The 21,279-nt window shown below is 37.9% G+C and overlaps 1 protein-coding gene across 5 annotated transcripts in view; it reads left to right on the forward strand.

Annotated features, from left to right (window-relative positions):
- palmdb (palmdelphin b) overlaps positions 1–21,279 on the forward strand; it is an 82,894-nt gene that overhangs the window by 38,300 nt on the left and 23,315 nt on the right. Inside the window, exons 7-9 of one of the 5 annotated variants that reach the window (XM_038723475.1) lie at positions 1,260–1,284; positions 6,034–6,144; positions 7,746–10,041. The exons of 2 other annotated variants lie outside the window; for them this stretch is intronic. In XM_038723475.1, coding sequence (XP_038579403.1) covers positions 1,260–1,284; positions 6,034–6,144; positions 7,746–8,989 — 1,380 coding nt within the window. In that variant the 3' untranslated portion in view covers positions 8,990–10,041. Of the gene's footprint in view, positions 1–1,259; positions 1,285–6,033; positions 6,145–7,745; positions 10,042–13,134; positions 13,212–21,279 lie in introns of those variants that run through there. 2 more of the 5 variants (XM_038723458.1, XM_038723466.1) reach the window with 2 other exon arrangements.

The raw sequence follows: 21,279 nt of genomic DNA on the forward strand, positions 1-21,279 counted from the left end.
AAACCTCCCGAAAGTCTTGCTTTTGCTTAACTGTTCACCATGCTGTGATAGAAGTAACCCTTTAATCCTTAATGGTCCTAACATTTGCAGGTTAGGTGAACGGGCCTGTAGTTGTGAATGAGGGAGTGAATGGTGGTCTTTCTGTAGGTGGCTGTGTTGGTGGGGCCACTGTTGCTTGTAGTACAGAGATGGTTAAATATAATCTAGGATTGTCAGTTTGAGTAATAGAGATTGTATGCCAAAACTCTGCACGATGGATTATAATACTAATCACTTTATCCTCCATCTCTATGATCACTGGACAAAAAGCAGAATTATGGTTTAGTATGGTATTTTGGAATGTGTGTTTGACTCTACATTATTACCTTTCACCTCAGTTCCAGATTAAAGTGTAGAAAATGTGATTCTTCATCTGCCAGTGTTATTATGTGGGCAGTGTTATTGTATGTTCTGTTAATGTATTTTCTAAACATGTGCTTGTGTGTGCACCTATTAGTATGTAAATTAGTATGTAATATAGAATTGGGACACAGCCACAATTACATCAAAAAATGTCATGTCTGGATTTAAGTCACCCCTTGTGTCCAAATGTGCTTTTGTTATTTTGAATAATAAACTTTAACTTAAATCACTCATTGTAAAAATTTATTCTACTCTGACAAAGTCAGAAATTATACTACTATATTACTAGTAGTTTGCTACAACTCAAGAGGTTACATTACATATATATATATATTATTCATTTAGCTAGGTTGATACCCCAGTATGAGCATAGCTCACTTCACATTGTATCTTCACTGTCAAGATGTTCTTGTAGGTTTTAGAAAGTTCTGACTCTGTCAGATGTGTGGGCTACAAGAGGTAGAATTTGAGTCTTTAACTTGGGAAATAGATTCTAGCGCTTTCTATGAATATACTATATTGAATTCAAATATTGTTTTCTACTCACTCCATGCTGGCTGTGGCTGTAAGATGCACTCACTGAGGACTGTGTGGGTGTGCTTTGGTTCACAAGAGGCTGCTTTGAGTGAGTAAGGCAAATGTATTGCTCACATGAGCATGTAGCGTACATGGATTTATATGCATAATTTGCTTTCTGGTTGGTTAAGACTTAAAGACACAGTGAACTGTGACTTTAATGTGACATAGCCATGGACTGCTGATGCTAAACACCATTAATCTGTAGCGCTGCTGCTGTGATGTTGACTTCCTGCTTCTCTCACCACTTTGACCCTCAACTGCTCTGTCTTCTCAACTAGGAGGTAAAGGCAGAGTTCCAGGCAGGTAAACACTTTTGTAACATTTTGATGTGTTGTGACTGGTTGCATAACATTATTATATACCTTTCTGTAGCAGTTTTGTGAATGTTTGAAAACTAACTATGATATGTAAGACCAGCTGTATTAACATGTTGATTGATCTAACATAATTTAACATAAATTATTAATTAACAAAACGTGTTAATGATTGAAATAGTCAAAATCTGTAATCCATTGTTGATATACTAACTGTTTAAACCTTTATTGTTTATCATCAAAAGAGCAATGACTTGTGTGATTTTTTTGGCCCATTATTTTAAGGTCATGATTTTGTAAATGAACAACTTATTAAACAATTTATTTTCTTATTTTGCCAGCCATTCTCACAACTGGAATCCAGGATTTTATTTTCCTATCCAGACCAATAATAATGATTTAAAAATTTTGTTTTATTGAAATACCATTTTTTTGGTGATTACAATGTAATAATCTGTAAATCAATTGTGCTATAATGGTCAGGGCCATGACTGACATGCAAGAATGAAATAATTCACCCACTTTTAAAATAAGATACTTATTTCAGTCATGTGTAGAGGCATGGACACGGGAAAAGGGATGCTGCAATACCCTCAGCACCCCTAAAACCAGGTATTATAAAGACCATCAATTGATAATAAATAATGGAGAGAGAGGGAGTGTGAGAGTATGGCCAGAAGTGTTCCTTCATTCATTTACTGTTTATTTAACAGGGACGGCGCACAATTAAAATAATTGCACCAGAGTTAGCTAGCAGCTAATTTGCATCTGTTGTCCCTAGGCAGGTAGACAAAACAAAAGACAAACAACCACTAAAAAACAAATACACTACATAAAATAACAAAATACTTTATCCATGAATGCAAAATTGATACTGTTCGATACATGCACCAAATACAGAATACAGAAAATACAATGCAGTCATTAATGGTGACAGTCTTGTGCTGATTTTATTGTGGTACCAAATCACCCCTAGTAGATGCTCTAGTTCTACTTGCACTGCCAGAATAAGCTATGCATCCTCCCAAGAGGAGGGGGTGCGAGATTATGAATAACTTTAAACATAAGAAATGATCAATATTGAGTAAATTGTATTTTTTAATTTCAGGATGTTACAATGATGATAATGGCTTTTTATCTAGTACTTAAAATTTGTTTGTAGAGCAAATACATAGGCTTGGGCGTAGTCACACCCGCCTGTGACCAGGTTGTTATACAGTATGACAGATGGGGAAAAATCATTGTGTGTACAAAAAGTTTTGCATCAAATGGTGTCTAATAATCTTAAAATTGCTCAGATTGAAGGTTCAGTGTGTAAGTTCTAGTGTCATCTAGTGGTGAGGGTTGCAAATTGCACCCCCCCCTCCCCTACCCAAGTGAGCAGTATAGCTACGGTGGCTGAGACAGGACAAAGATGTCATCTGAGATAAAAGAGAGCCATTCAACAAATGAGGGTTCTTTAGATAGATGTGTTAAGAAATTATATAATATGTAACACCAAATGTTTTTTTGAATATTATTGTTACTTTTTCATTAATAAACAACAGCCACATGAAGAAATGAAGTGCTACATGATGTCTCATACTCCTGTAATACAGTATTTTACATCTTGGGAGGGTTGGCTCATCTGGACTAACATAGCAAAGTAAATGAAGAACATCTCAAAAACTATCACATCTAGTGCATCAAGTATGACCACTGAGAGAAAACAGGACAATGTAAGCCTCACTGTTTCTGCACCACAGTCCATTAAAAACCACATAATACATGAAGTTTACAAAGGCATTGGCTGGTGAGAATCAAGTCTCCTCTCGCTTTGCTTAATTAGATAAGCAATCTGCAAATATTACCAAAATGTATTTTGAAGTTTTTGAAATACAACAGAAACACAAAGTAGTACTGACAGCCATAATTTCAGCTTGTGGTAAAACAGTGCAACGTTACATGTTTTCCCATCAGGGCAGTAAAATGTGAAGTTTAACTGCTGATCTGAGCTTCCCTGCTGTTACCGTTTCGTTACCAATAATATTCATCAGCTGTTTGTCTCAAGAAGGTAAGGGCACATTTCTGTCCACATAACAAAGCCATAACAGAGGCTGGAGAAGAACTACATGAAGTTACAATCCAACTACATATTTTTTCAAAGTTTAGCTGGCTGATCTGAGCTTCGATGCTGGAAGCTGCCGTTTTATTGCAAATTCTCACAAATGTAACATACAAAGCCAAAACAGAGCGCTGGAGAGAGAGAGAGTCACTACATGAAATTAATCCAACTAACATAACACCACAAGTCAAAGCACAGCGCTGGAGATTAAACCAATCCAACTAACAATAAATGTTTTTCTACCAGTCAGTAAAAGTTTAGCTGGCTGATGCTTCCATGCTCTAAGCTAACGTTACGGTTTTATTGCCAATTAATGTTACTGATTAGATGATTGTCTCGCTAAGTAACCGGCAAAGCCAAACCACAGGCTGAAGAAAGTTAAGTTAATTACCTGTCCAGCAGAAAACAGACAACTTCAGCACCACCATTAACTTTCCATCTGGGAAAATCCACAAAATCTGTGATTTCTGCCATCAGCTCTCTGTCCCGACTCCATCTGGCTGTCGGCTCTCTTGCTAAATAACACTTGTGCTCCTTCAGTTGTCCAAATGTCACTTCTCTTCTTAATTCTAATAAACCAGAAGACTACTCGGAGACTGTATATCACTATTATTATTAGTCCCTTTTCTTCTTCTTTGTACGTATTCAATGTAGTGACGGGCGTCTACACTACCGGAATTACACAAGCACAAGAAGAACGCCATGATGACAAAACGCGCTCTGTAGCGCTGTTTGTTTGTTGACGGCTACGGTAGAAACATGACGACAAAATACAGCGACCTCCACAGCAGGGTGTGCCCAGGGTTATGTAGATATAAATGTCTCATTCTAAGGTAATAAAAACATAATGGTTAATTATGTAAGGTCTTTATACACCACTGAAAACATAGTTATGGATATTAAATTGCATTTCTGTCAGTAGAGCCTCAGAAATATTACACACTGGACCTTTAAATTTCACAGTCTTGATGACCCTACTAGCTTGTCTTTTGAAAGTCAGATTTGTGTGAATTATAATGCCTAAATATTTAACATGTGCCACAGATGTAATGACTTCACTATTAATTAAATTATCGGGATTAACTGAATTATTAATTCTTGCTATAAAATGCATGCAAACTGTTTTAATGACAGTTTGACATTAAGGGTCAAACATTAATTTGCCAGTAAATCTGACATCTTACTCATTGAAGCTGTCAGTTTGGCTGCAGCATGTTCTTTACCTGGCCAATCCGACACCTATTGACATGATATAAAAACTTTCTTTGATCAATAAGCTTAATATTACTCTGCAGTTTTTTTTATCCTGGCCATTTAACTGAATCCCGAAAAAACATGAATATTGCGCACTATTTAGAATGATGTCATTATATAGACTGACCTTCTCTCAGCACCTCCAAATGTAACTGACTGCCAGCGTAAACACTATGGTATTACTATGAAGAATTATCATAGAAATACCAAAAAAAACTAAAAATAAAAAAAGTAAAATCTTTTTTTGGGAAGCACTATAGAAAATTACTAAATTCATATAGCCAAACCATCATGCTTTATAGTGAAGTTATAGTTAAACTATAGTGTTTATATAGTGTTTCTGTAGTATTTCCTGTAGTGTTACTATGGTTTTTCAGACACAATATAAAATAGAACTATAGTAATACTGTACATTTACTATAACGTTGTCAGTGTTACTATAGCCACTATACTATATTTTATAGTGTCTATGAAGATTCTCAGTCATCCAGGTCATAGTTATCCAACGAAGGTTAAAATGAAGGGCAACTGGACTTGGTTGAAGCTACTGGAAGACGTTTCGTCCCTTATCCAAAGGACTTCTTCAGTTCTGACTGACTGGCAGGGATGTCCTTTCATCACTTCCCAGGAAACTCAACAAACGTAACCTATTGGCCTCAGGTGAAGATACCAACGATGGTCGTTCAGTCTTGGCCTCAGGTGAAGATACCAACGATGGTCGTTCAGTCTTGGCCACAGGTAGTCTCAACGACTGTAACGACTGTCGTCACAGCAACAAGGAACACTAACGAACCAGCGGTATCGATGACCCGAGATAACGACCCCACTGAGGTTAAATAGCTGAGTTTCCCTGCCAGTCAGTCAGAACTGAAGAAGTCCTTTGGATAAGGGACGAAACGTCTTCCAGTAGCTTCAACCAAGTCCAGTTGCCCTTCATTTTAACCTTCGTTGGATATATTTTATAGTGTGTTCACAGAAACTACAGAAACACTATAATATACTGTAGTGATACTATTTTAAAGAATATCTGAATACTTCAACAATTTAGATACATAGTATTACTATTGAAATATTATAGGGCTACATTGCCACTGGGGCCAGGGTAGTTTCAAGCGTTTATGCTAAGCTAGGCTAACCACATCCTGACTCCAGCTGTGTACAGAACATACAGACATGGGATTGATAACAAATCTAGAAGTATCCCTTGAAAGTAGTATCTTGGAATAATGGGCTTAAAAACATAACTTGAGCATGATTTGTTCTCATGTGATAAACGCATAACTGGGTCATAATTCACACAGTAATAATGGTTTGACACCTTGATATAACAAGATCCTTAAATGGTGATTTGTATTTCACTGGTTCAATTTTTCTCTTCAGATGTGCCACATCATGTCCCCTCACTACTTGCAGATATCCCATCATTTATCCCACTGACACCAGCAAAAAGCCCTATTATACATGAGTCTGGTAGTGAAGAACCAAAGAAAGGTACAGACATATTACTAGTGCCTATGCTAAAGAACATTTTCTGCTTTGCTGATTGATCTGATTGATTGAACTGTAACGATAGCGATAATCTGTTGAAAATACAATAACAGACAAGTGGTACACAATGCGAAAAGAAGTATAATTCAAACTGAGGACAGATGTTCACCAGCACCATTTCACAGCTCGGTTTCTCAGCTCCACGGTTATGCAGACATCCATTTTGTGCTCTTGAGGCATAGCTGTCTCCTTAAGAATGAAAACACCTCCAGGTTCCATTATGCTATTTTAAAACCTGTAATTTTACATTTCACCAGGAAACACATTTTGAAGCAATTAGATTTCACTGTGAGGAGAACAGAACATTCCCGTGCCTACCATGCTAAAAAACCAACAGACATGAGCCAGATACATCTAAAGACAACCCAGAATATGTGTACATTTGTCACAAGAGAGTAGGGTTTCTAATCTATGGGTGGAAGTTGACAGAGCCAATGTCCCAAGTGCCACACCGCATTTACTATAACCATAACAGAATCAAAGAACACAGATATACTTAAAGTTAACTAAAGATTGTCTTCTTAAATTTACTGGCACACAGACCCCAACCCTCACTGGAAAAGCTCTGCTTACCCTGAACACACTAAAACACCAAGTCTGCTTTTTAAGATTTACACACTCTGGAGGCCATTTTGGAAAAATTCCATTTTGGGGGGAAAACAATGCCATTTTAGTCTCGACGGAGGCGTGAAACACAGGGGAAAAGATACGTTTACAAAGTTAATCAGCATATGGACATCCACTTAGTGAAGCTAGTGCAATAACATAAATCATGTTTTGTGTTCGGATAAATAAATCTGGCTTTTTGTTTGTCCCATGTAGTCTCAAACAAGTTGCAGCAGATACACAAAATGTGTGTTGTGCAGTTTATGAAGGATATTATGTTTGCACCAGGACATTGGATATATAAAGTATCGCTAAGAGAGGATCTAGTGCTCCAGTCATTTTTCCCTCTTAAGTTTGCTGAGAAGCAATGCTGGAAGAAGCACAAAGAACCCATTTTCACCTGGAGAGTTTTCATCTTGGTCAGGACACATATGCTTACTTGACACTTTTTGTTAAGGATCAGTCTGCTGATTATTTTCTCAAATAATCACTTCATTATTTGAACAATATGAAATGTCTGTAAATAGTTAAAATTCCCATCACAATTTCCTAAAGCCCTTTTTTAAAGGGCCTTTTTTGAAATAGTCTTTTTTTTTTGTCTGAACAGTCTGAAACCCAAATATATTCAGTTCACTATCACATACCACAAAGACTGACAAATCAATAAATTCTTTCATCTCTAATTTATTATATAATGTAATTATTATTTGATTTCCATGCTATTGCCTTTCACTGATCCAAATTAAAAGGCTATGTATAAGCAAAGTATTGTAAGTTCAAATGCATTATGCCAGTTTTTCAAGCATGCCTTGTTATTACATATTTTTTTAATGAAAATCTAACAAGAAATGTTTTTTTTTACAAGAAATGTCACTGAACCATATTCATTCTCTAGTCTTTGTCCCAAGACCTTCATCTAAGCATTTTCTTTATTTCAGCTTCTTTTGCAATGGAGATTAGTGTGGAGCATGATATGAGAACAGGTAAAAGTCATGTGGTCTCTACAGCAACCCTCACCCCAGAAGCCATCAAGGAGATGGGTTTAAAGGTGTACGATGATGGCCGCAAGTCTGTATATGCACTGCACATAGACAGAGACAAAATGCACAGTGGAGTAGTTGCAGAGATGACGTCCACAGAGGTTGAGGAGCTGCTGCGTCAGGCCACAGACAACAACATGCCCACTGAGGTGCAGTACCATCAGCCGGTCTACTCCATACCCTACACAGGGAGCAGCAGACCTTCAACACCCAGGACACCAAATAAAACACCAAGACAAACCCCGACACCCAGCCCCTTTCAGAGCACGTTCTCATCCAGAAATGGAGCTCAAATTTCCAGAGAAAAAAATCAGCAAAGTGAAGACCTCAAGGGACAGAAAACCCCAACACACCCCAGCCCTAACCTCACCCAACAAGACGTCACGTCAAGAGTCCACATACCTGCAAAAGAAACCAAGTTTCCCTACATCCACATTCCAGGACAATCCCAGAGTGACATAAACTTTTGTGCCAAAACTCCACAAGGACTCACCAACAGCAAGACAGATTCGAACAGTCAAAACCCAGCAGCTGTTGTCTCAGTCAAAGCCAGATCTGAAGGAATGCCAGCACCCATTAAGCCGGTCTACAGGGCTGTAGATAGCCGTAATACTTCACTAGCAAGCTACAAGTCTGAAGTTGATTATGATGCCTTGATAGAAAGCTCAGGTGATCTCAACAGCAACTCGCCCTTCTGTGCAGAGAACAACCTGCCAGAGAGGCTAGAATCAGAATCCATCACCATGATCTTCATGGGCTATGAGAATGCTGAGGATGAGGCAGAAGAAGACATCCAGGCTGAGCTGGTGATCATAGGAAACAGCGATGATGAGGATGACGATGATGATGAGGCCCGATATGTTAAAAATGAAAGTGACAGGGAGGAGTGTCTCTCATATCACCCAGAGGGATACAAGAGCAAAATCTTCCAATCCACAGTGGGTATCGCCAAGATTGCGGGCTGTAGAGACCTTATTGAAGACGCCTACACAAAGTGGGATGATATAGGACTCCACAAGCCAACTTTCATCCACAAACCTGGAAAGCACACATCCTACCTGCAGACACAGGGGGTGGATGAGTCTGCAAACACAGGCAGCATCAATATGGAGAAGATGAAGCTCTGTTCAACAGGAAGATAAGACGGAATTTGGTTGTTAGGAAACTGAGTTGCTCAAGAAGGAATGTTTGAATAGAATTTAGGTGATTCTTTCTTTCTTTTTTCATTCTTTCTGTCTTTCTTTCGTTCTACTCTTTCACCATGTTTTTCCGTGGTTCCTAGCTTTGAACATATCTAAATGTTGCAAAAAGCCTTATCTTGACATGTTTGTGCTTTGCCATTATGTCAATCAGACCTTGTGCCTGTGTGATTCAGAAAGCGTTATTGCCATCTCCTGGCAAATTAGTTTCATTACACAGTCACATTACATGGGCACAGAGATTGTCAAAGATCATAATATTACAAAGAGTACAGCCTAGACCAGCTCTTTATGAAAAGTGCAAGGAGAAGAATGAAAAGTGCATAACTTTTGTTGAATGAATTGGCGCTATATATTAATAAAATGGAATTGAACTGACAAGTGCTGTTTTAATGTTATTTACACAACTGACTAAATATACTTTATAAATGGTTTATAACTTGTACAAATGACATGTATTAGTGGTAAATAAATCCATGATTGATCGTTAATAGACTATTAAGCCATTTGAACACCTTCTGGGTTATTCCCTTTTAAATTTAATATAAATTGCTTTGTCTCTTTAGTTCACCATGGAGACCCCATGAACGCTACTACTACTACTTTAATGGATAATTGTGGTGGAGGAAGCATTAATTAATGCTATAATTCATGATTAGTAATGTCTGGCTCACTAGTCATCAATTGAAAAATTTCAATTGAATGTTAATTATTTGAGTTCATTGCGGTTGCAGCTCTTTGCCACAGATAGTTATATTGCAGAATGTGTAATTTAGCCAAAGGGATTTTTCACAATCTGGGAAACCAAACGTCATCTTTATTAGTGCTCTTTAAAGTATGTTGACACAAACTCGAGGCCCTTTATAAAAAAAAAAAAAAAGGAATGTGTAAATCATGCCGTAGTGAACAAGACATGGTTTGGACATGGTCACTGTATAAACTAACTGGCCTGGGTGCTGTTACTTCCTCTGCGATTAAAATGATTTCCTCACCAACTGATCGTGGCAGTATTTTTTTTTAGCAGTGGTACCTGACTATTAACTTTAGCTAATTTTATCAACATACAGACAGAGATAATATATATATATATATATATATATATATATATATATATATATATATATATATATATATATATATTTATGAAAATAAGAAAAAAAAAATACTTATATAGAGGCGTATATGTGTATGTCCGTATGTCTAAGCGTGTGTCTGTATAAAGCTAGGACAGCCCGTTTCCTCTGAATCTGACACAAGGACTGACAGCTGAGTGAATAAATGTTCTTGTTCTGTTCCTCATGTAAAACATTTGTCCTTGGTTGCTTTCTCTTCAGTGGCATTATGAAAAACATGGAGGAGGGTGGGAAAAAAATGAGGTGGCACCTTAGACACCATGATTAAAGGATATGGTTATATAACAGCAATTTCTTATGTAAGATAAAAACCTGAAAAGTGGAAAACCCAGGGCAATCCATTGTTATTACTGTCTTCCAAATTCAATATTCCTTCATTTAGGAAGCGTTTACTTTATCATTGTATGAATATATTCTACTGTCCTGTAACAGGAACGTGCATACCTTGTTAATTAAGAAATCGTTTTTTTAATTTTTTTTGGTTGATGAAATTACTCATGTTCCATGTTCCATGTTGGAGTCAGTAACATATTATCTAGTAGAGTAACAAGTATATGCAGAGTAACAAGTATACTGTATCTGGAAATAGATGTTGATGTTAAATTATTTTTCAACATCGTGAAGAACACAAAGCTTTTATTTAAGATTGTGGTCATGTTTGAAATACCTCTCAAAACCTGGCCAAATATAATCAAACTTTTGTGCATGGATAGATCGCATTAGAGGTCAGCTAGAGAATATGATTTTTGTTCGATTGATGTTTGCTTCGTTGGGTGAACTGACTATGTGGCATCTGTTTGGAAATCAGATGAGTTGCTTTATACAGCAGTTCCAAAAAGAACGAATGTAGGCCTACCCGCTGTTTTTCAGTATTTTTGCCACTGACAGGTGGTAGTCACTAGTGCAATGGAATAGAGTGACACATTAACTGAATGGTTGGTTGGTTGATTTGGTAAGGTGTTCTTAGTTCACAAAAAACACTAGAACTAATTATTGATGAATGGATTTCACAGAAACATCAATGCACAAAAATGATACGTATAGCACATTTTGGTTCCGCTTTGTTGTGCCTTTCAAATATGCCAAAACTAAGTAGTTAAACAACATCATGTCCAACCACACAACCAGACACAATAACACATACACATAAAACTAATAGGCTAATACTGTAGATCAAACAGTCTGAAACTTCTTATACAATCAAAAATAGAACATTTGTCGTAACCTCTAGAAAGACACATACAGCATTTAGCAAAGCATTTGTGTGTGCCTTTAACATTTACATTTACTCATTTGGCAGACGCTTTTATCCTTTATCCTTTAACTTACATTTGAAGAACAACATACAAGCATCAACAAAGCATCAATACAGCACGAAATCTACAACTGACAATACATACTAGTAAGGGCAGCAATAAATACTAGTAAAAGCTAATAGCACGTATGGCATCAATGGGGTATATACCTAGGGAAAGAAGTAAGAGTTAACAATAAAGTGCAATAATACAAGAGAATTGTAAGGGCATAGAAGAAGAGCACAGGAAGTGTATGTTAGAGGTTAGGAGTTAGAGGTGTTATAAGAGGAAGTGTTCTCGGAAGAGATGAGTTTTCAAGAGCTTCTTGAGGTTAGAGAGGGACGCCGCTGCTCTGATGGCGTGTGGTAGCTCGTTCCACCATCGTGGTGTCACAGATGAGAACAGCCGGGACTGAGATTGCTTTGTGTGAAGGGAGGAGTGCAGTGGCAGAGAAGGAGGTTGTATTATGGAGTTTAGGTAGATGGGTGCAGATCCAGTAGTCACTCTGTATGCAAGCATTAGTGACTTAAATTGCTGGAAGACTTACTAGGAGGGCATTGCAATGATCGAGGCAAGAGACAATCATGGCCTGTACCAGAAGCTGGGTGGCATACTGAGTAAGGTAGGGCCTGATTTTTCTTATGTTGTATAATGCAAAGCAGCATGACTGAGAGACAGCAGCAACTTGGTCTGAAAAGGACAGCTGGACATCAGGTTTCTCACAACCCTGGTTGGAGTGATGGTTGAGGAGTCAGTCTGAAGTTATGGTGGATAGATTGCTTGGCTGGAATGACCAAGAGTTCAGTCTTAGAGCAGTTTAGTTGAAGGTGGCAAGCCTTCATCCATGTGGATATATCTAAGAGACAGTCCATGATCCGCGCCGAGACAGTGGGGTCATCTGGTGGGAAGGATAGGTAGAGTTGCTAATGGTCTGCTTAGCAGTGGTAAGAGAAGCCATGCGAGCGAATGATCGGCCCCAGTGAAGTGATGTAAATTAAGAAGAGAAGGGGCCCTGGCACCGAGCCTTGGGTCACCCCTGTGGAGAGGCAGTGAGAGGAGGACAGTTGTCCTTGCCACAAAACATTGTAGGAACGCCTCAAGAGGTAGCATTTGAACCACAGGAGTGCTTTACTTACTGCTATGAATGTCCTCTTCCTCTTGTTGAGGAGGGCATTTTGGCTGTTAGATTAACTGTTGTGCTGAGTTGCAATGGCAGTAAAGAGAACTGTCAGTTTTAAACAGTTTTATAAAAGAGAAATCAGTGTAGAGACATGTGTGTTACCAATTGTAAAAACTGTAAAGCATGGCTTTGCCCACTACCAAAATTCAAATCACATGATTGAAACATACATTCATATTCCAAATAATTAACAGATGTTTTCATACAGGTTCCTTTGTGAGACATACACTAAATCTATGTGAACAGACCTAAATACACACAAAATACATTTTCAACTATAACCCAAACATGATATATGTTGGTTTAAGTTAAAACAAATTAACAATCAGGCTTTTAAAGTTGTCCTGCTGTGACACAGAATGTGTGTATGAGCACAAAATGAGCTCCTCTCTGGCCAAGTGTGCGTTCATCAGAGAAAGCTCAAGTATTGGCTGACTCTAGTCACCCCCCTTCCACCAGCCATCCAATCAGAAGCAGCAGGAGCCAGCAGAGCTGCCAGTGTGAGGCTGCACTCAGAAACAGAGCAGAGCCCGCATTAGCCCGCTACACTGTCTCAGGTAGGTCCATTAACACTCACACACGCACACACACACACACACACACACACATGCACACACAAATGCATCCAAAAGTTTGCCATGATTTTACTTTGTATCACAGTATAGATCCACACTGCATAATCTGCTGCGGCTGCTAAAATGGAAAGCACATCACGTGTTTGGTATTCATGTGAACGGACGCTGTAAGCCTCCCAGCAGAGCAGATATATTGGGTTGATAATATGCTGTGTATTGACAAGCTGCAGTGGTCTGTGTGTATGTGTGTGTGAGTGTGGGCTTAGAGGTTGAGAATATGTAGTGAGATTAAACTGTCTTTTATGGAGTGGATTAATGCTTACATTTCTGATGTGATAATATTTTCAGTTTTGACTTGAGATGCTGATTGTAGCTGATTAACTAAAGGGTCCCAAATATAAACATTTTATCTAACTAACTATATCCAGCCATACAGATACCTTTGGTTGGATTTGTCCAAGGTTAAGAGATATCTGTGAGATTTCTGCCTGCATATTTTTTTAGCACTTTGTGAAAGTAACCTTTAAGGTTTGTTATATTTTTCTTTTGCATGCATATTATGCACCAAACTCCAAGTATTTTATATATTATATTTATATCCAGTGCTTGAATGCTGGGTTCAGTCATTGAGCTTGCCAGAAACACAGGTACTCCTGAAAAGCAGCATGTGTGTGTTTGTGATTTTTAGTGCTGATAATGTACTGTAACTTAAGGTGTGCACTTAAAAAAAAAATAAATAAGGGAAGTTTAAGAATCCTGATTAGTTGTAGTGTAATGAGTAGGATTGTTAATGAGGAGGTTGATGAGATTCAGGGCACTGTCACAGAAAGAGTGTTTAGTGAAAACTCGGGGTTAGTTCCATTCCAGAAAGAGAGGTAATTTAAATTTTGTGAACCTGCTCGCTAGTCAATCCCGGAGTTACTCTGTCTCCTCCCTCTTACAAAGTCAGACAAGCTGTTTCATTTCATCATTGATTCAGTCTGTATCAAAGTGTGTGTCAAAGCACATTAGTTAGGGAAGGTTTACAGTTTGGCGGAATCTAAATCTTGCTTGGAAATCAGGTTTTTACTAAGGACTATAAAAAGTTACTGCTTATATGCGCTGTCAGTCATTTCTTTCAACAGCGGCTTTTGCCCTCACAATCAAACCACCCTCTGCTCAGAATAAAATGCACAATTACAGTATTACAGCTCTTTCAATGACTTCTGACTATGAGAGTCTATAGGTTGTATGTGCATAATATCGTGCAGATCTGACTCGGCACCTTCGAAAAAGCAAGCTGCGCACATTTTATGATTTTGCAACCAAAGCTTGCACCACTTAGTGGCCGACTGGCGCACAGATTTGCATGGCGCCACGGTGGACAACTTTAATTATTTGGACTATTAAAAAATTCTTTAGTATTCTGTGTGTAGTAAGTCTGTGAACAGTTTCATTCAGATCAGACTGACCTTTCCATTGGACTCACACTTTCGAAAAAGTAGGATATTTTGGTAGGTTAAGTCAAAATACACTACATTGTTTGTGTGTGCTCATGGCAATGAAGGAACATGTCATCCAGTGCAAAGATACAGCTCATGGATGTCTTTTTAATAATAGATTATCGAAAGCCTTGTTTTCTAATACTTAATGAATGCTTAATACTAATTTCAGTGCTGCTCATTTCTAATTAGACACTGCTGCAATGACTGCATGTAAACACTCGGAGCCAGTGTTTTCAAGGCTTGCACAACCAAAAAATGAAAACTTACATGTGTCCGTGCCTGTGTGTAGTTGCAACAAAGACTTACAAATGCATGTGCAAACATATGCACAAACAAAGCATTTTATAGTTACTCATCTCGTACATCTCTATGCTTCTTACAGATTACAGATATCCCTCTGACTGAACTTCCCTGATGTCATATTTGTCTCAACTGTTAGACTGAAGCTTTGCATACAAGTAAATGCAGTCAGGGTGCGTGTGTGTGTAGGTGGATGGGGGTGTTATGACTAATGTTTTTTCCCTCATTGCTTTGAAGACAAGTAAGTCCTGAGTGCCTTCGTCTTTTCACTTAGTGTTGATAGGTTGAAATAAATTAAGAAGAAATCAGGCAGGGTTATAATGGAATGTAAACACACTGAATGAATTACTACTTTTTAACAGTGGAATACATATAAAACTTGATAGAATCCATTCAGAGCAGTACTGTTCTGATGTATTTTGCCTAACGGCAATCCCAGACTTGTCAGTCTATTTTCCCTGTACATTACTGGGAAAAGACTTAGTAGACATAGAAAGGCTGAAAGCAGCCTGTCCAGTGTGCTGTATATTTATTATGGAGGACCGAAACTGCCAAAAACACAATTAATGATTCAATATGCCATTAAATGCACCAAAAATATCATAAACACATGTAGGCATTCATTCATTTATAAAATGTAACATAACATTCAATTTGCTTCTGTATTTATTTACCTTTGTATTAATTCCCTTTTTTACTTACTCATTTACTTACTCTTCAATATGCTAATGAAAGCAATTAGAATAACACAAATAGTAGAAAGTAAATAATAATGACAATAAAGATTACTTAAATGTTTAATAGTATAATTGTTATTCATTGATACTATACTATAAACACAGCACAATTTCTCAATAAGTAAAGTTAGTAGATTGTTAGCTTGAGGAGTGACCCCTGGTCTACAAGATACCATTTCATTTTAAAAATAAGTACGTAAAATGATTAATGATTAAACTGTATGTCATTCCAAAAAGTCTGAACTGCCTTATTGGTTTAGTATCATGTTCCCATTAAAGTCATGGCAGGGTGTGTCATTGCACAGCTATTTTTCATCTTTATACCCTAAAATCAACTGTTTCTTTCCAGATATTTAATTTTTGGCCATTGTATCAGTTTTCATCAGTTACCATAACAGTATATAAAGGAGGTTATAGTTAATTTATGTTGTATTTAGCAGTCATCCATATCTCACACGCCTATGACCACCAACAGATTTTTGATCTACTAACCAATACCAAAGTTGAGGCTTTCTGGCATCAGTGCTTAAGATTCCCTAAAAATGCTGGAATTGTGCTGTAAAGATTTATAGTAGATATCACCAGAAGACACACAATTATTGGCAGGTTGTTAAAGACTGGAATGGAAGAACACCTCACTAGGAAGTAAGGATCTCACACAGTGAAAATCTACTTTGGCTTTGGAAGTGCTGTAGCACAAACAAGACACTACTGAACAGCTAGTCAGCATAATATGATCCACTCTAGAAAACTTTCAATCTAACTTTCAATTTAAGACTGAGAAGGTGGGCTGTGTGTCTAGTCCCCTAGCTTCACTTTCCTGATGTTCTTATGTAGCCTCCCACACATGCATCAGCTTAGATCAGTCATGCTGTGAACAGTGCAAGCCGTCAAATCACACTGACATGGCACAAGTGTTTTTCCACTACATCGCACAGCAAGGTAAAGTAGTTTACCTTGATGACGTGTTGGCGGTGTGCTGGTCGCAAACCACAGAAAGAGCTGCCCTTCTCAACTCACTGTGGCTGTTTCTGGTTGGTACTATTCCTCGGTGCCATATTTAAAACTGATCTGCTGATCAAGCAGAGCTGAATATTTCCGTCTTGATGTTGGGTTTGCTTTGCCCTGCTACAAGACTGTAGTGCAAACGTATGTCATCATGGCTTGGCTTGGCAGACCGACCAGGAAAAACCCTAATAGTAACAGTGTACAGATTTTTAAATTGATTTAAAAAAGAGCAATTGTATTTGGTTTGGTGCTCTGTATCGGGCAAAAACCTGATTTTAGCTAGAAATTGTATTGGGGGGGAAATATAAGATTGGTGCATCCATACTGGCACATATTATAGGCTCAGTTTCACATGGAATATATTGCTGTGTAGAAATACAGACCTTATATACAGAGCTGAGCTTCCTTAATGGTTATTATATTCCACATGTTATGTCCACAGGTAGTATTTAAAACCACCTTTTCAGTCTTCTACTTTCACGTGGCACAGGGAAATACACTTTAAACAGTGATGAACTTAAGAATCAGAGATTTCTTTTCCCTCATTCCCCCAACCCTTTTCTATTTTTAATAGGCAAGTAAAATTAATGGAAATGTTAACTGATTTTCTGACTGAAACTCTGACACTTACTCCAGCCAGCCCTTGTTGTTCCCAAGACTCTTGATGATGACATTAGGCTGTCTGGTGCCAGCTCCAGTTTATATCTCTTTGACCCCATTTGTCTGGCTGGAGTTACTACACACTCTGTCTGCACAGAGGCAGAGAGAGTGATACAACATATTCATACATAATTCCTCTGTAACTGTAGCTGATTGGTATCTAACAAGTTATCAACAGAATGATGGCAAATTTCCTGAATTTCTGCAGCAACCAGATTGAAATATATAGAACATCTGAGCAGAATTTAATGTTTACGCATAGATAACAGTGTGTAGTATAGGTGTGGATTAGAACTGCAATCTAAGTATAAAGCAGGATATGTGCTTGTATTTTAGCAGAATTGGTTCAGGGGGTTGGTAATTATGTTACCATGTAAACAATTGACAAACATTTTCTTGGCTCACTGAAATTTTTGGAATTAGTTTTTTTAAGTCACCATATGCAGTGAAGCAAATTTCTGCATTTCTGATTAATTCATGTTACAAATACTTTAGTACAGTCAATAAAGTGAAAATATGTTATTCTTATTCCATAATGAAATACTAATAAAATCATTTGAACTTCATTGATGTAATGCTCCCTATTGTTAGTGTTGATTAGTTAGTTAGTGTAGGTCCATGTGTTATGAGTGACAATGTTTGCTTTCTGAGTGAGAACTGTTGCCAGTGTTTGGTTGAATGAGTTTATTTTGAGACAAGTATTTAGTGTTTTGGTGGTTTGAGTGAGTTTTGGAGGTGAGATTAACTATTTGGTCAAGGTGCATGTTTATAATGCAGACTGTATGAAGAGTTTTGAAAAAGTGTTTTGAGTTTTGACCGATGTTTGTTAGCAATTGAAAAAAACTGTAAGCCTGAATGGAAACATCTCCTAGAAAAATCCAGTGCTAGTTTGAATGGACCTCTGCGCACTAACTCAGTCTTCATGAAGTCTGTTAAGACTGGGGGCCAATCTGCTGGGTCACTTGGTGGATCCGCAACTGTTCCATTAGGGTCTGAACTGCTTGCGTCTGATGCTGGCTGTGCTCGTACTGGCTGAGGCTGCCTGTACTTCATCTAGGTCTGTGGGATCTGCTAAAGACATCTGTACTGGGTCTGTGCTTGTACTGGCTGATGATCCAGCATCTACTCTACTGACAAACTTCAGCATAGCCCCTGTAAATTATAGATAACAAAACTTTCTGATATTAATGTGATCAGCTGCATCAGGACCATTCAAACTGGCTCCACCAAGTTCCCTTTAATACAGTTTGAAATGTAAAATAAAATTTATACTATGACTTAAATGATTAAGTGATATTTATTATTTACTGGGAGATGTGCATCCATGTTGCCCAGAGGCTCCCGCTAATCAACATATTAATAGTCAATAGTCAATAGTCAATTTCAATCTACTGCTTTCCATCTTGCATTAGTCCAGAGTTGTAACTAAACCTTGACAGAGATAATCAATGTCTTGTTTTAAAATGATGTGCGCCTATGAGGAGTGCCATCACATCCATGTATTGTCTGGACTGGCCGGCACAGATGTAGCTGCTGGAATTCACAAGTCTTGTTGTGTTCACGCGCAATGCGGTTATCTTTTCCAAGCTGCAGTTTCTAAACATAGTTGCCAGTCGGCTTTAACAAACGCAATAAATAGTTGTATTTCACTTTAACATTGTTCATACACAAAGTGTGGCAAGCAATCAAAACACAGACAGACCGAGATGCGCTGCCCAGCTAGTTTAGCAAGACCGACAGAGTAGAGAGATTCACTGCAGCTGCACATTAATAATACTGTTTTTTTCAGCTGACATCAGACTTTGAAACGCGAGAACACAAGTTTACCTGCTGCTGTTCCTAAAAGTCACTCTCATTGAGTGTTTTTCTCTTCCTGTTCCCAGAAGGACAGTTCCCCTTCATTCTCTCATCAGTGTTATAAACACTCGCTTTCACCTTTGACTTTTTTTGCAACGTTTCACAACGTTAACAATGTGCTGTTCCACATTAACCAGTAGTTTTATTTTGAAGTGTAACCAGATGTTGCATATTTAGTAGCGCTAACTTGACCGGAAGATGTACTGTTGCTAACTTGACCATGGAGCCCTAAACGTCCAAAAATGGCACCAAGCGGTCTGGACCATTTTACTGGGGCACAGCACATGAACACAGGGGCATGTGCCCCTGTAAAAAAGGTCTAGCAACACCTATGGTGAACATTAAAACAATTACATTAACAGAGTGATTTGTTATTTCCTGGTGTTCAGCATCCTCAAATCTAATAATTTTCTTCTGTTGATTTATGGAAATTCAGCACAGTCAAAAGAGTTTCAAAACAGCAGCATTAGAGACTGTTTAAGGCTTAGTAATGGCTCTCACTGGAACAGACACTTTGATTGGGACTGACACACAGTGTGTGTCATTAGGAAACACCCTCAGGGAAACTTATTTCCACTTTCAGCCTCATCCTAATGACAGTTCTGCCAATACCCTTGTGTGTGTTTCTGTCAGTTTAACACAACAGTCCACACAAAAGGCCATAAAAGCTTCACTTACTTACCACTCCAAAGAAGAGTCACTCTATGGACGGTATACAGTGGCAGTGTTTGCACAGTTTGTTTCTATCTCTCTGAGTTGGAAGCTGCTCTCTGGATATGATTTCAGTGTGGATGATCTACTACATGTTGAGGGTAGCTTAGCTCTATGGTATGTTGGCTAGAGGAGAAATGTGTGAAAAAAACTAGCCTACAGTGTGTGTTCATAGTAATGAAAGGACACTGGTCACCCAGTGCAACAGAGTGTGATCTCGCTGATGTATTTTTAACATGAGCTCTATGGTACCAAGGGATTAGATATGTCCTATACATACAATACTTTCAAAAAGTAATTAATTTTTGGAGGAAATATGGCGATTTAAGGTGCTGTTGTGTTATATGGATATAAATTAAGTTTCATACATTTTCCAAAAAGGGGTAATAGTAATGGTAGTGGTAATAAATAATAGTAATAATAATTATAGCAATAGGAATGATAATTGTCTGGGGGTACTCCCCCAGGAAATTTTGAGTGTTAAACACTTAATTTCCTGCATTCTGGTGTTTTTCTGCACCAATTTATTGTGGAAATTATTTATGTAAAGGGACACACAAAATTCAGGTGTTGCTGGTGTATTGAAGAACATTTTGATATTTTATGACCTTGGAACTGATTATTTATTTCCATCTTAAATGTGCAATTGTACTACTGCCTGCCTTGGCCAGGACACTCTTGGAAAAAGAGTTTTTCTGATTTAATAAAGGTATAATAAAACAATTTAAAATCTAAAATTGTAACAGAATATAATGCAGAGCAGCTCTCAGGCATTCTGGGTTGCTTTCAGATATGTTTCTCCTGTAGATCAACTTTTAATATTATCACTGCTGAATCAACACACATGCAGGCGTGACTGATTGAGGTAACCTCTTTAAATGTGCATGTGGCATCTTTTTACCTCATCAATAATAAATTAAATCATTTTAATTCATTTATAAACTCCTGGACTTTAATAGCTCCTGTGTTTCAGCAGGTTTTTTGCTCATGTTCAAAGTTCTGCACATTCAGAATCTAACTGGGTTCTCTGACATTTCCAGAATAAAGGATATTTTGAGAGGTGAAACAGGATAAATCATAAAGTTTGCAATCAATCCGCGGTCCACCTGCGTACCGCACCATGTGGAACGGATCCATACCACGTCTTCAGTGGTCCATACTAGTCTTCAACCCGTTGCACCACTACTATCCATGGTAGTGTGGGGATTTAATTCTTGCATGTTTTGTTGTGCAGGATCACAGCCCCTATGTGTTCACATGAGGAAAGGTCAAGATAGGCTATCAGAGTAAAAA

This window comes from Micropterus salmoides, unplaced genomic scaffold (genome assembly GCF_014851395.1).
Source record: "Micropterus salmoides isolate LMB-PRFRI ecotype aquatic unplaced genomic scaffold, ASM1485139v1 Ms_hic_scaffold_1, whole genome shotgun sequence".
NCBI classification, from domain to species: Eukaryota; Metazoa; Chordata; class Actinopteri; order Centrarchiformes; family Centrarchidae; genus Micropterus; species Micropterus salmoides.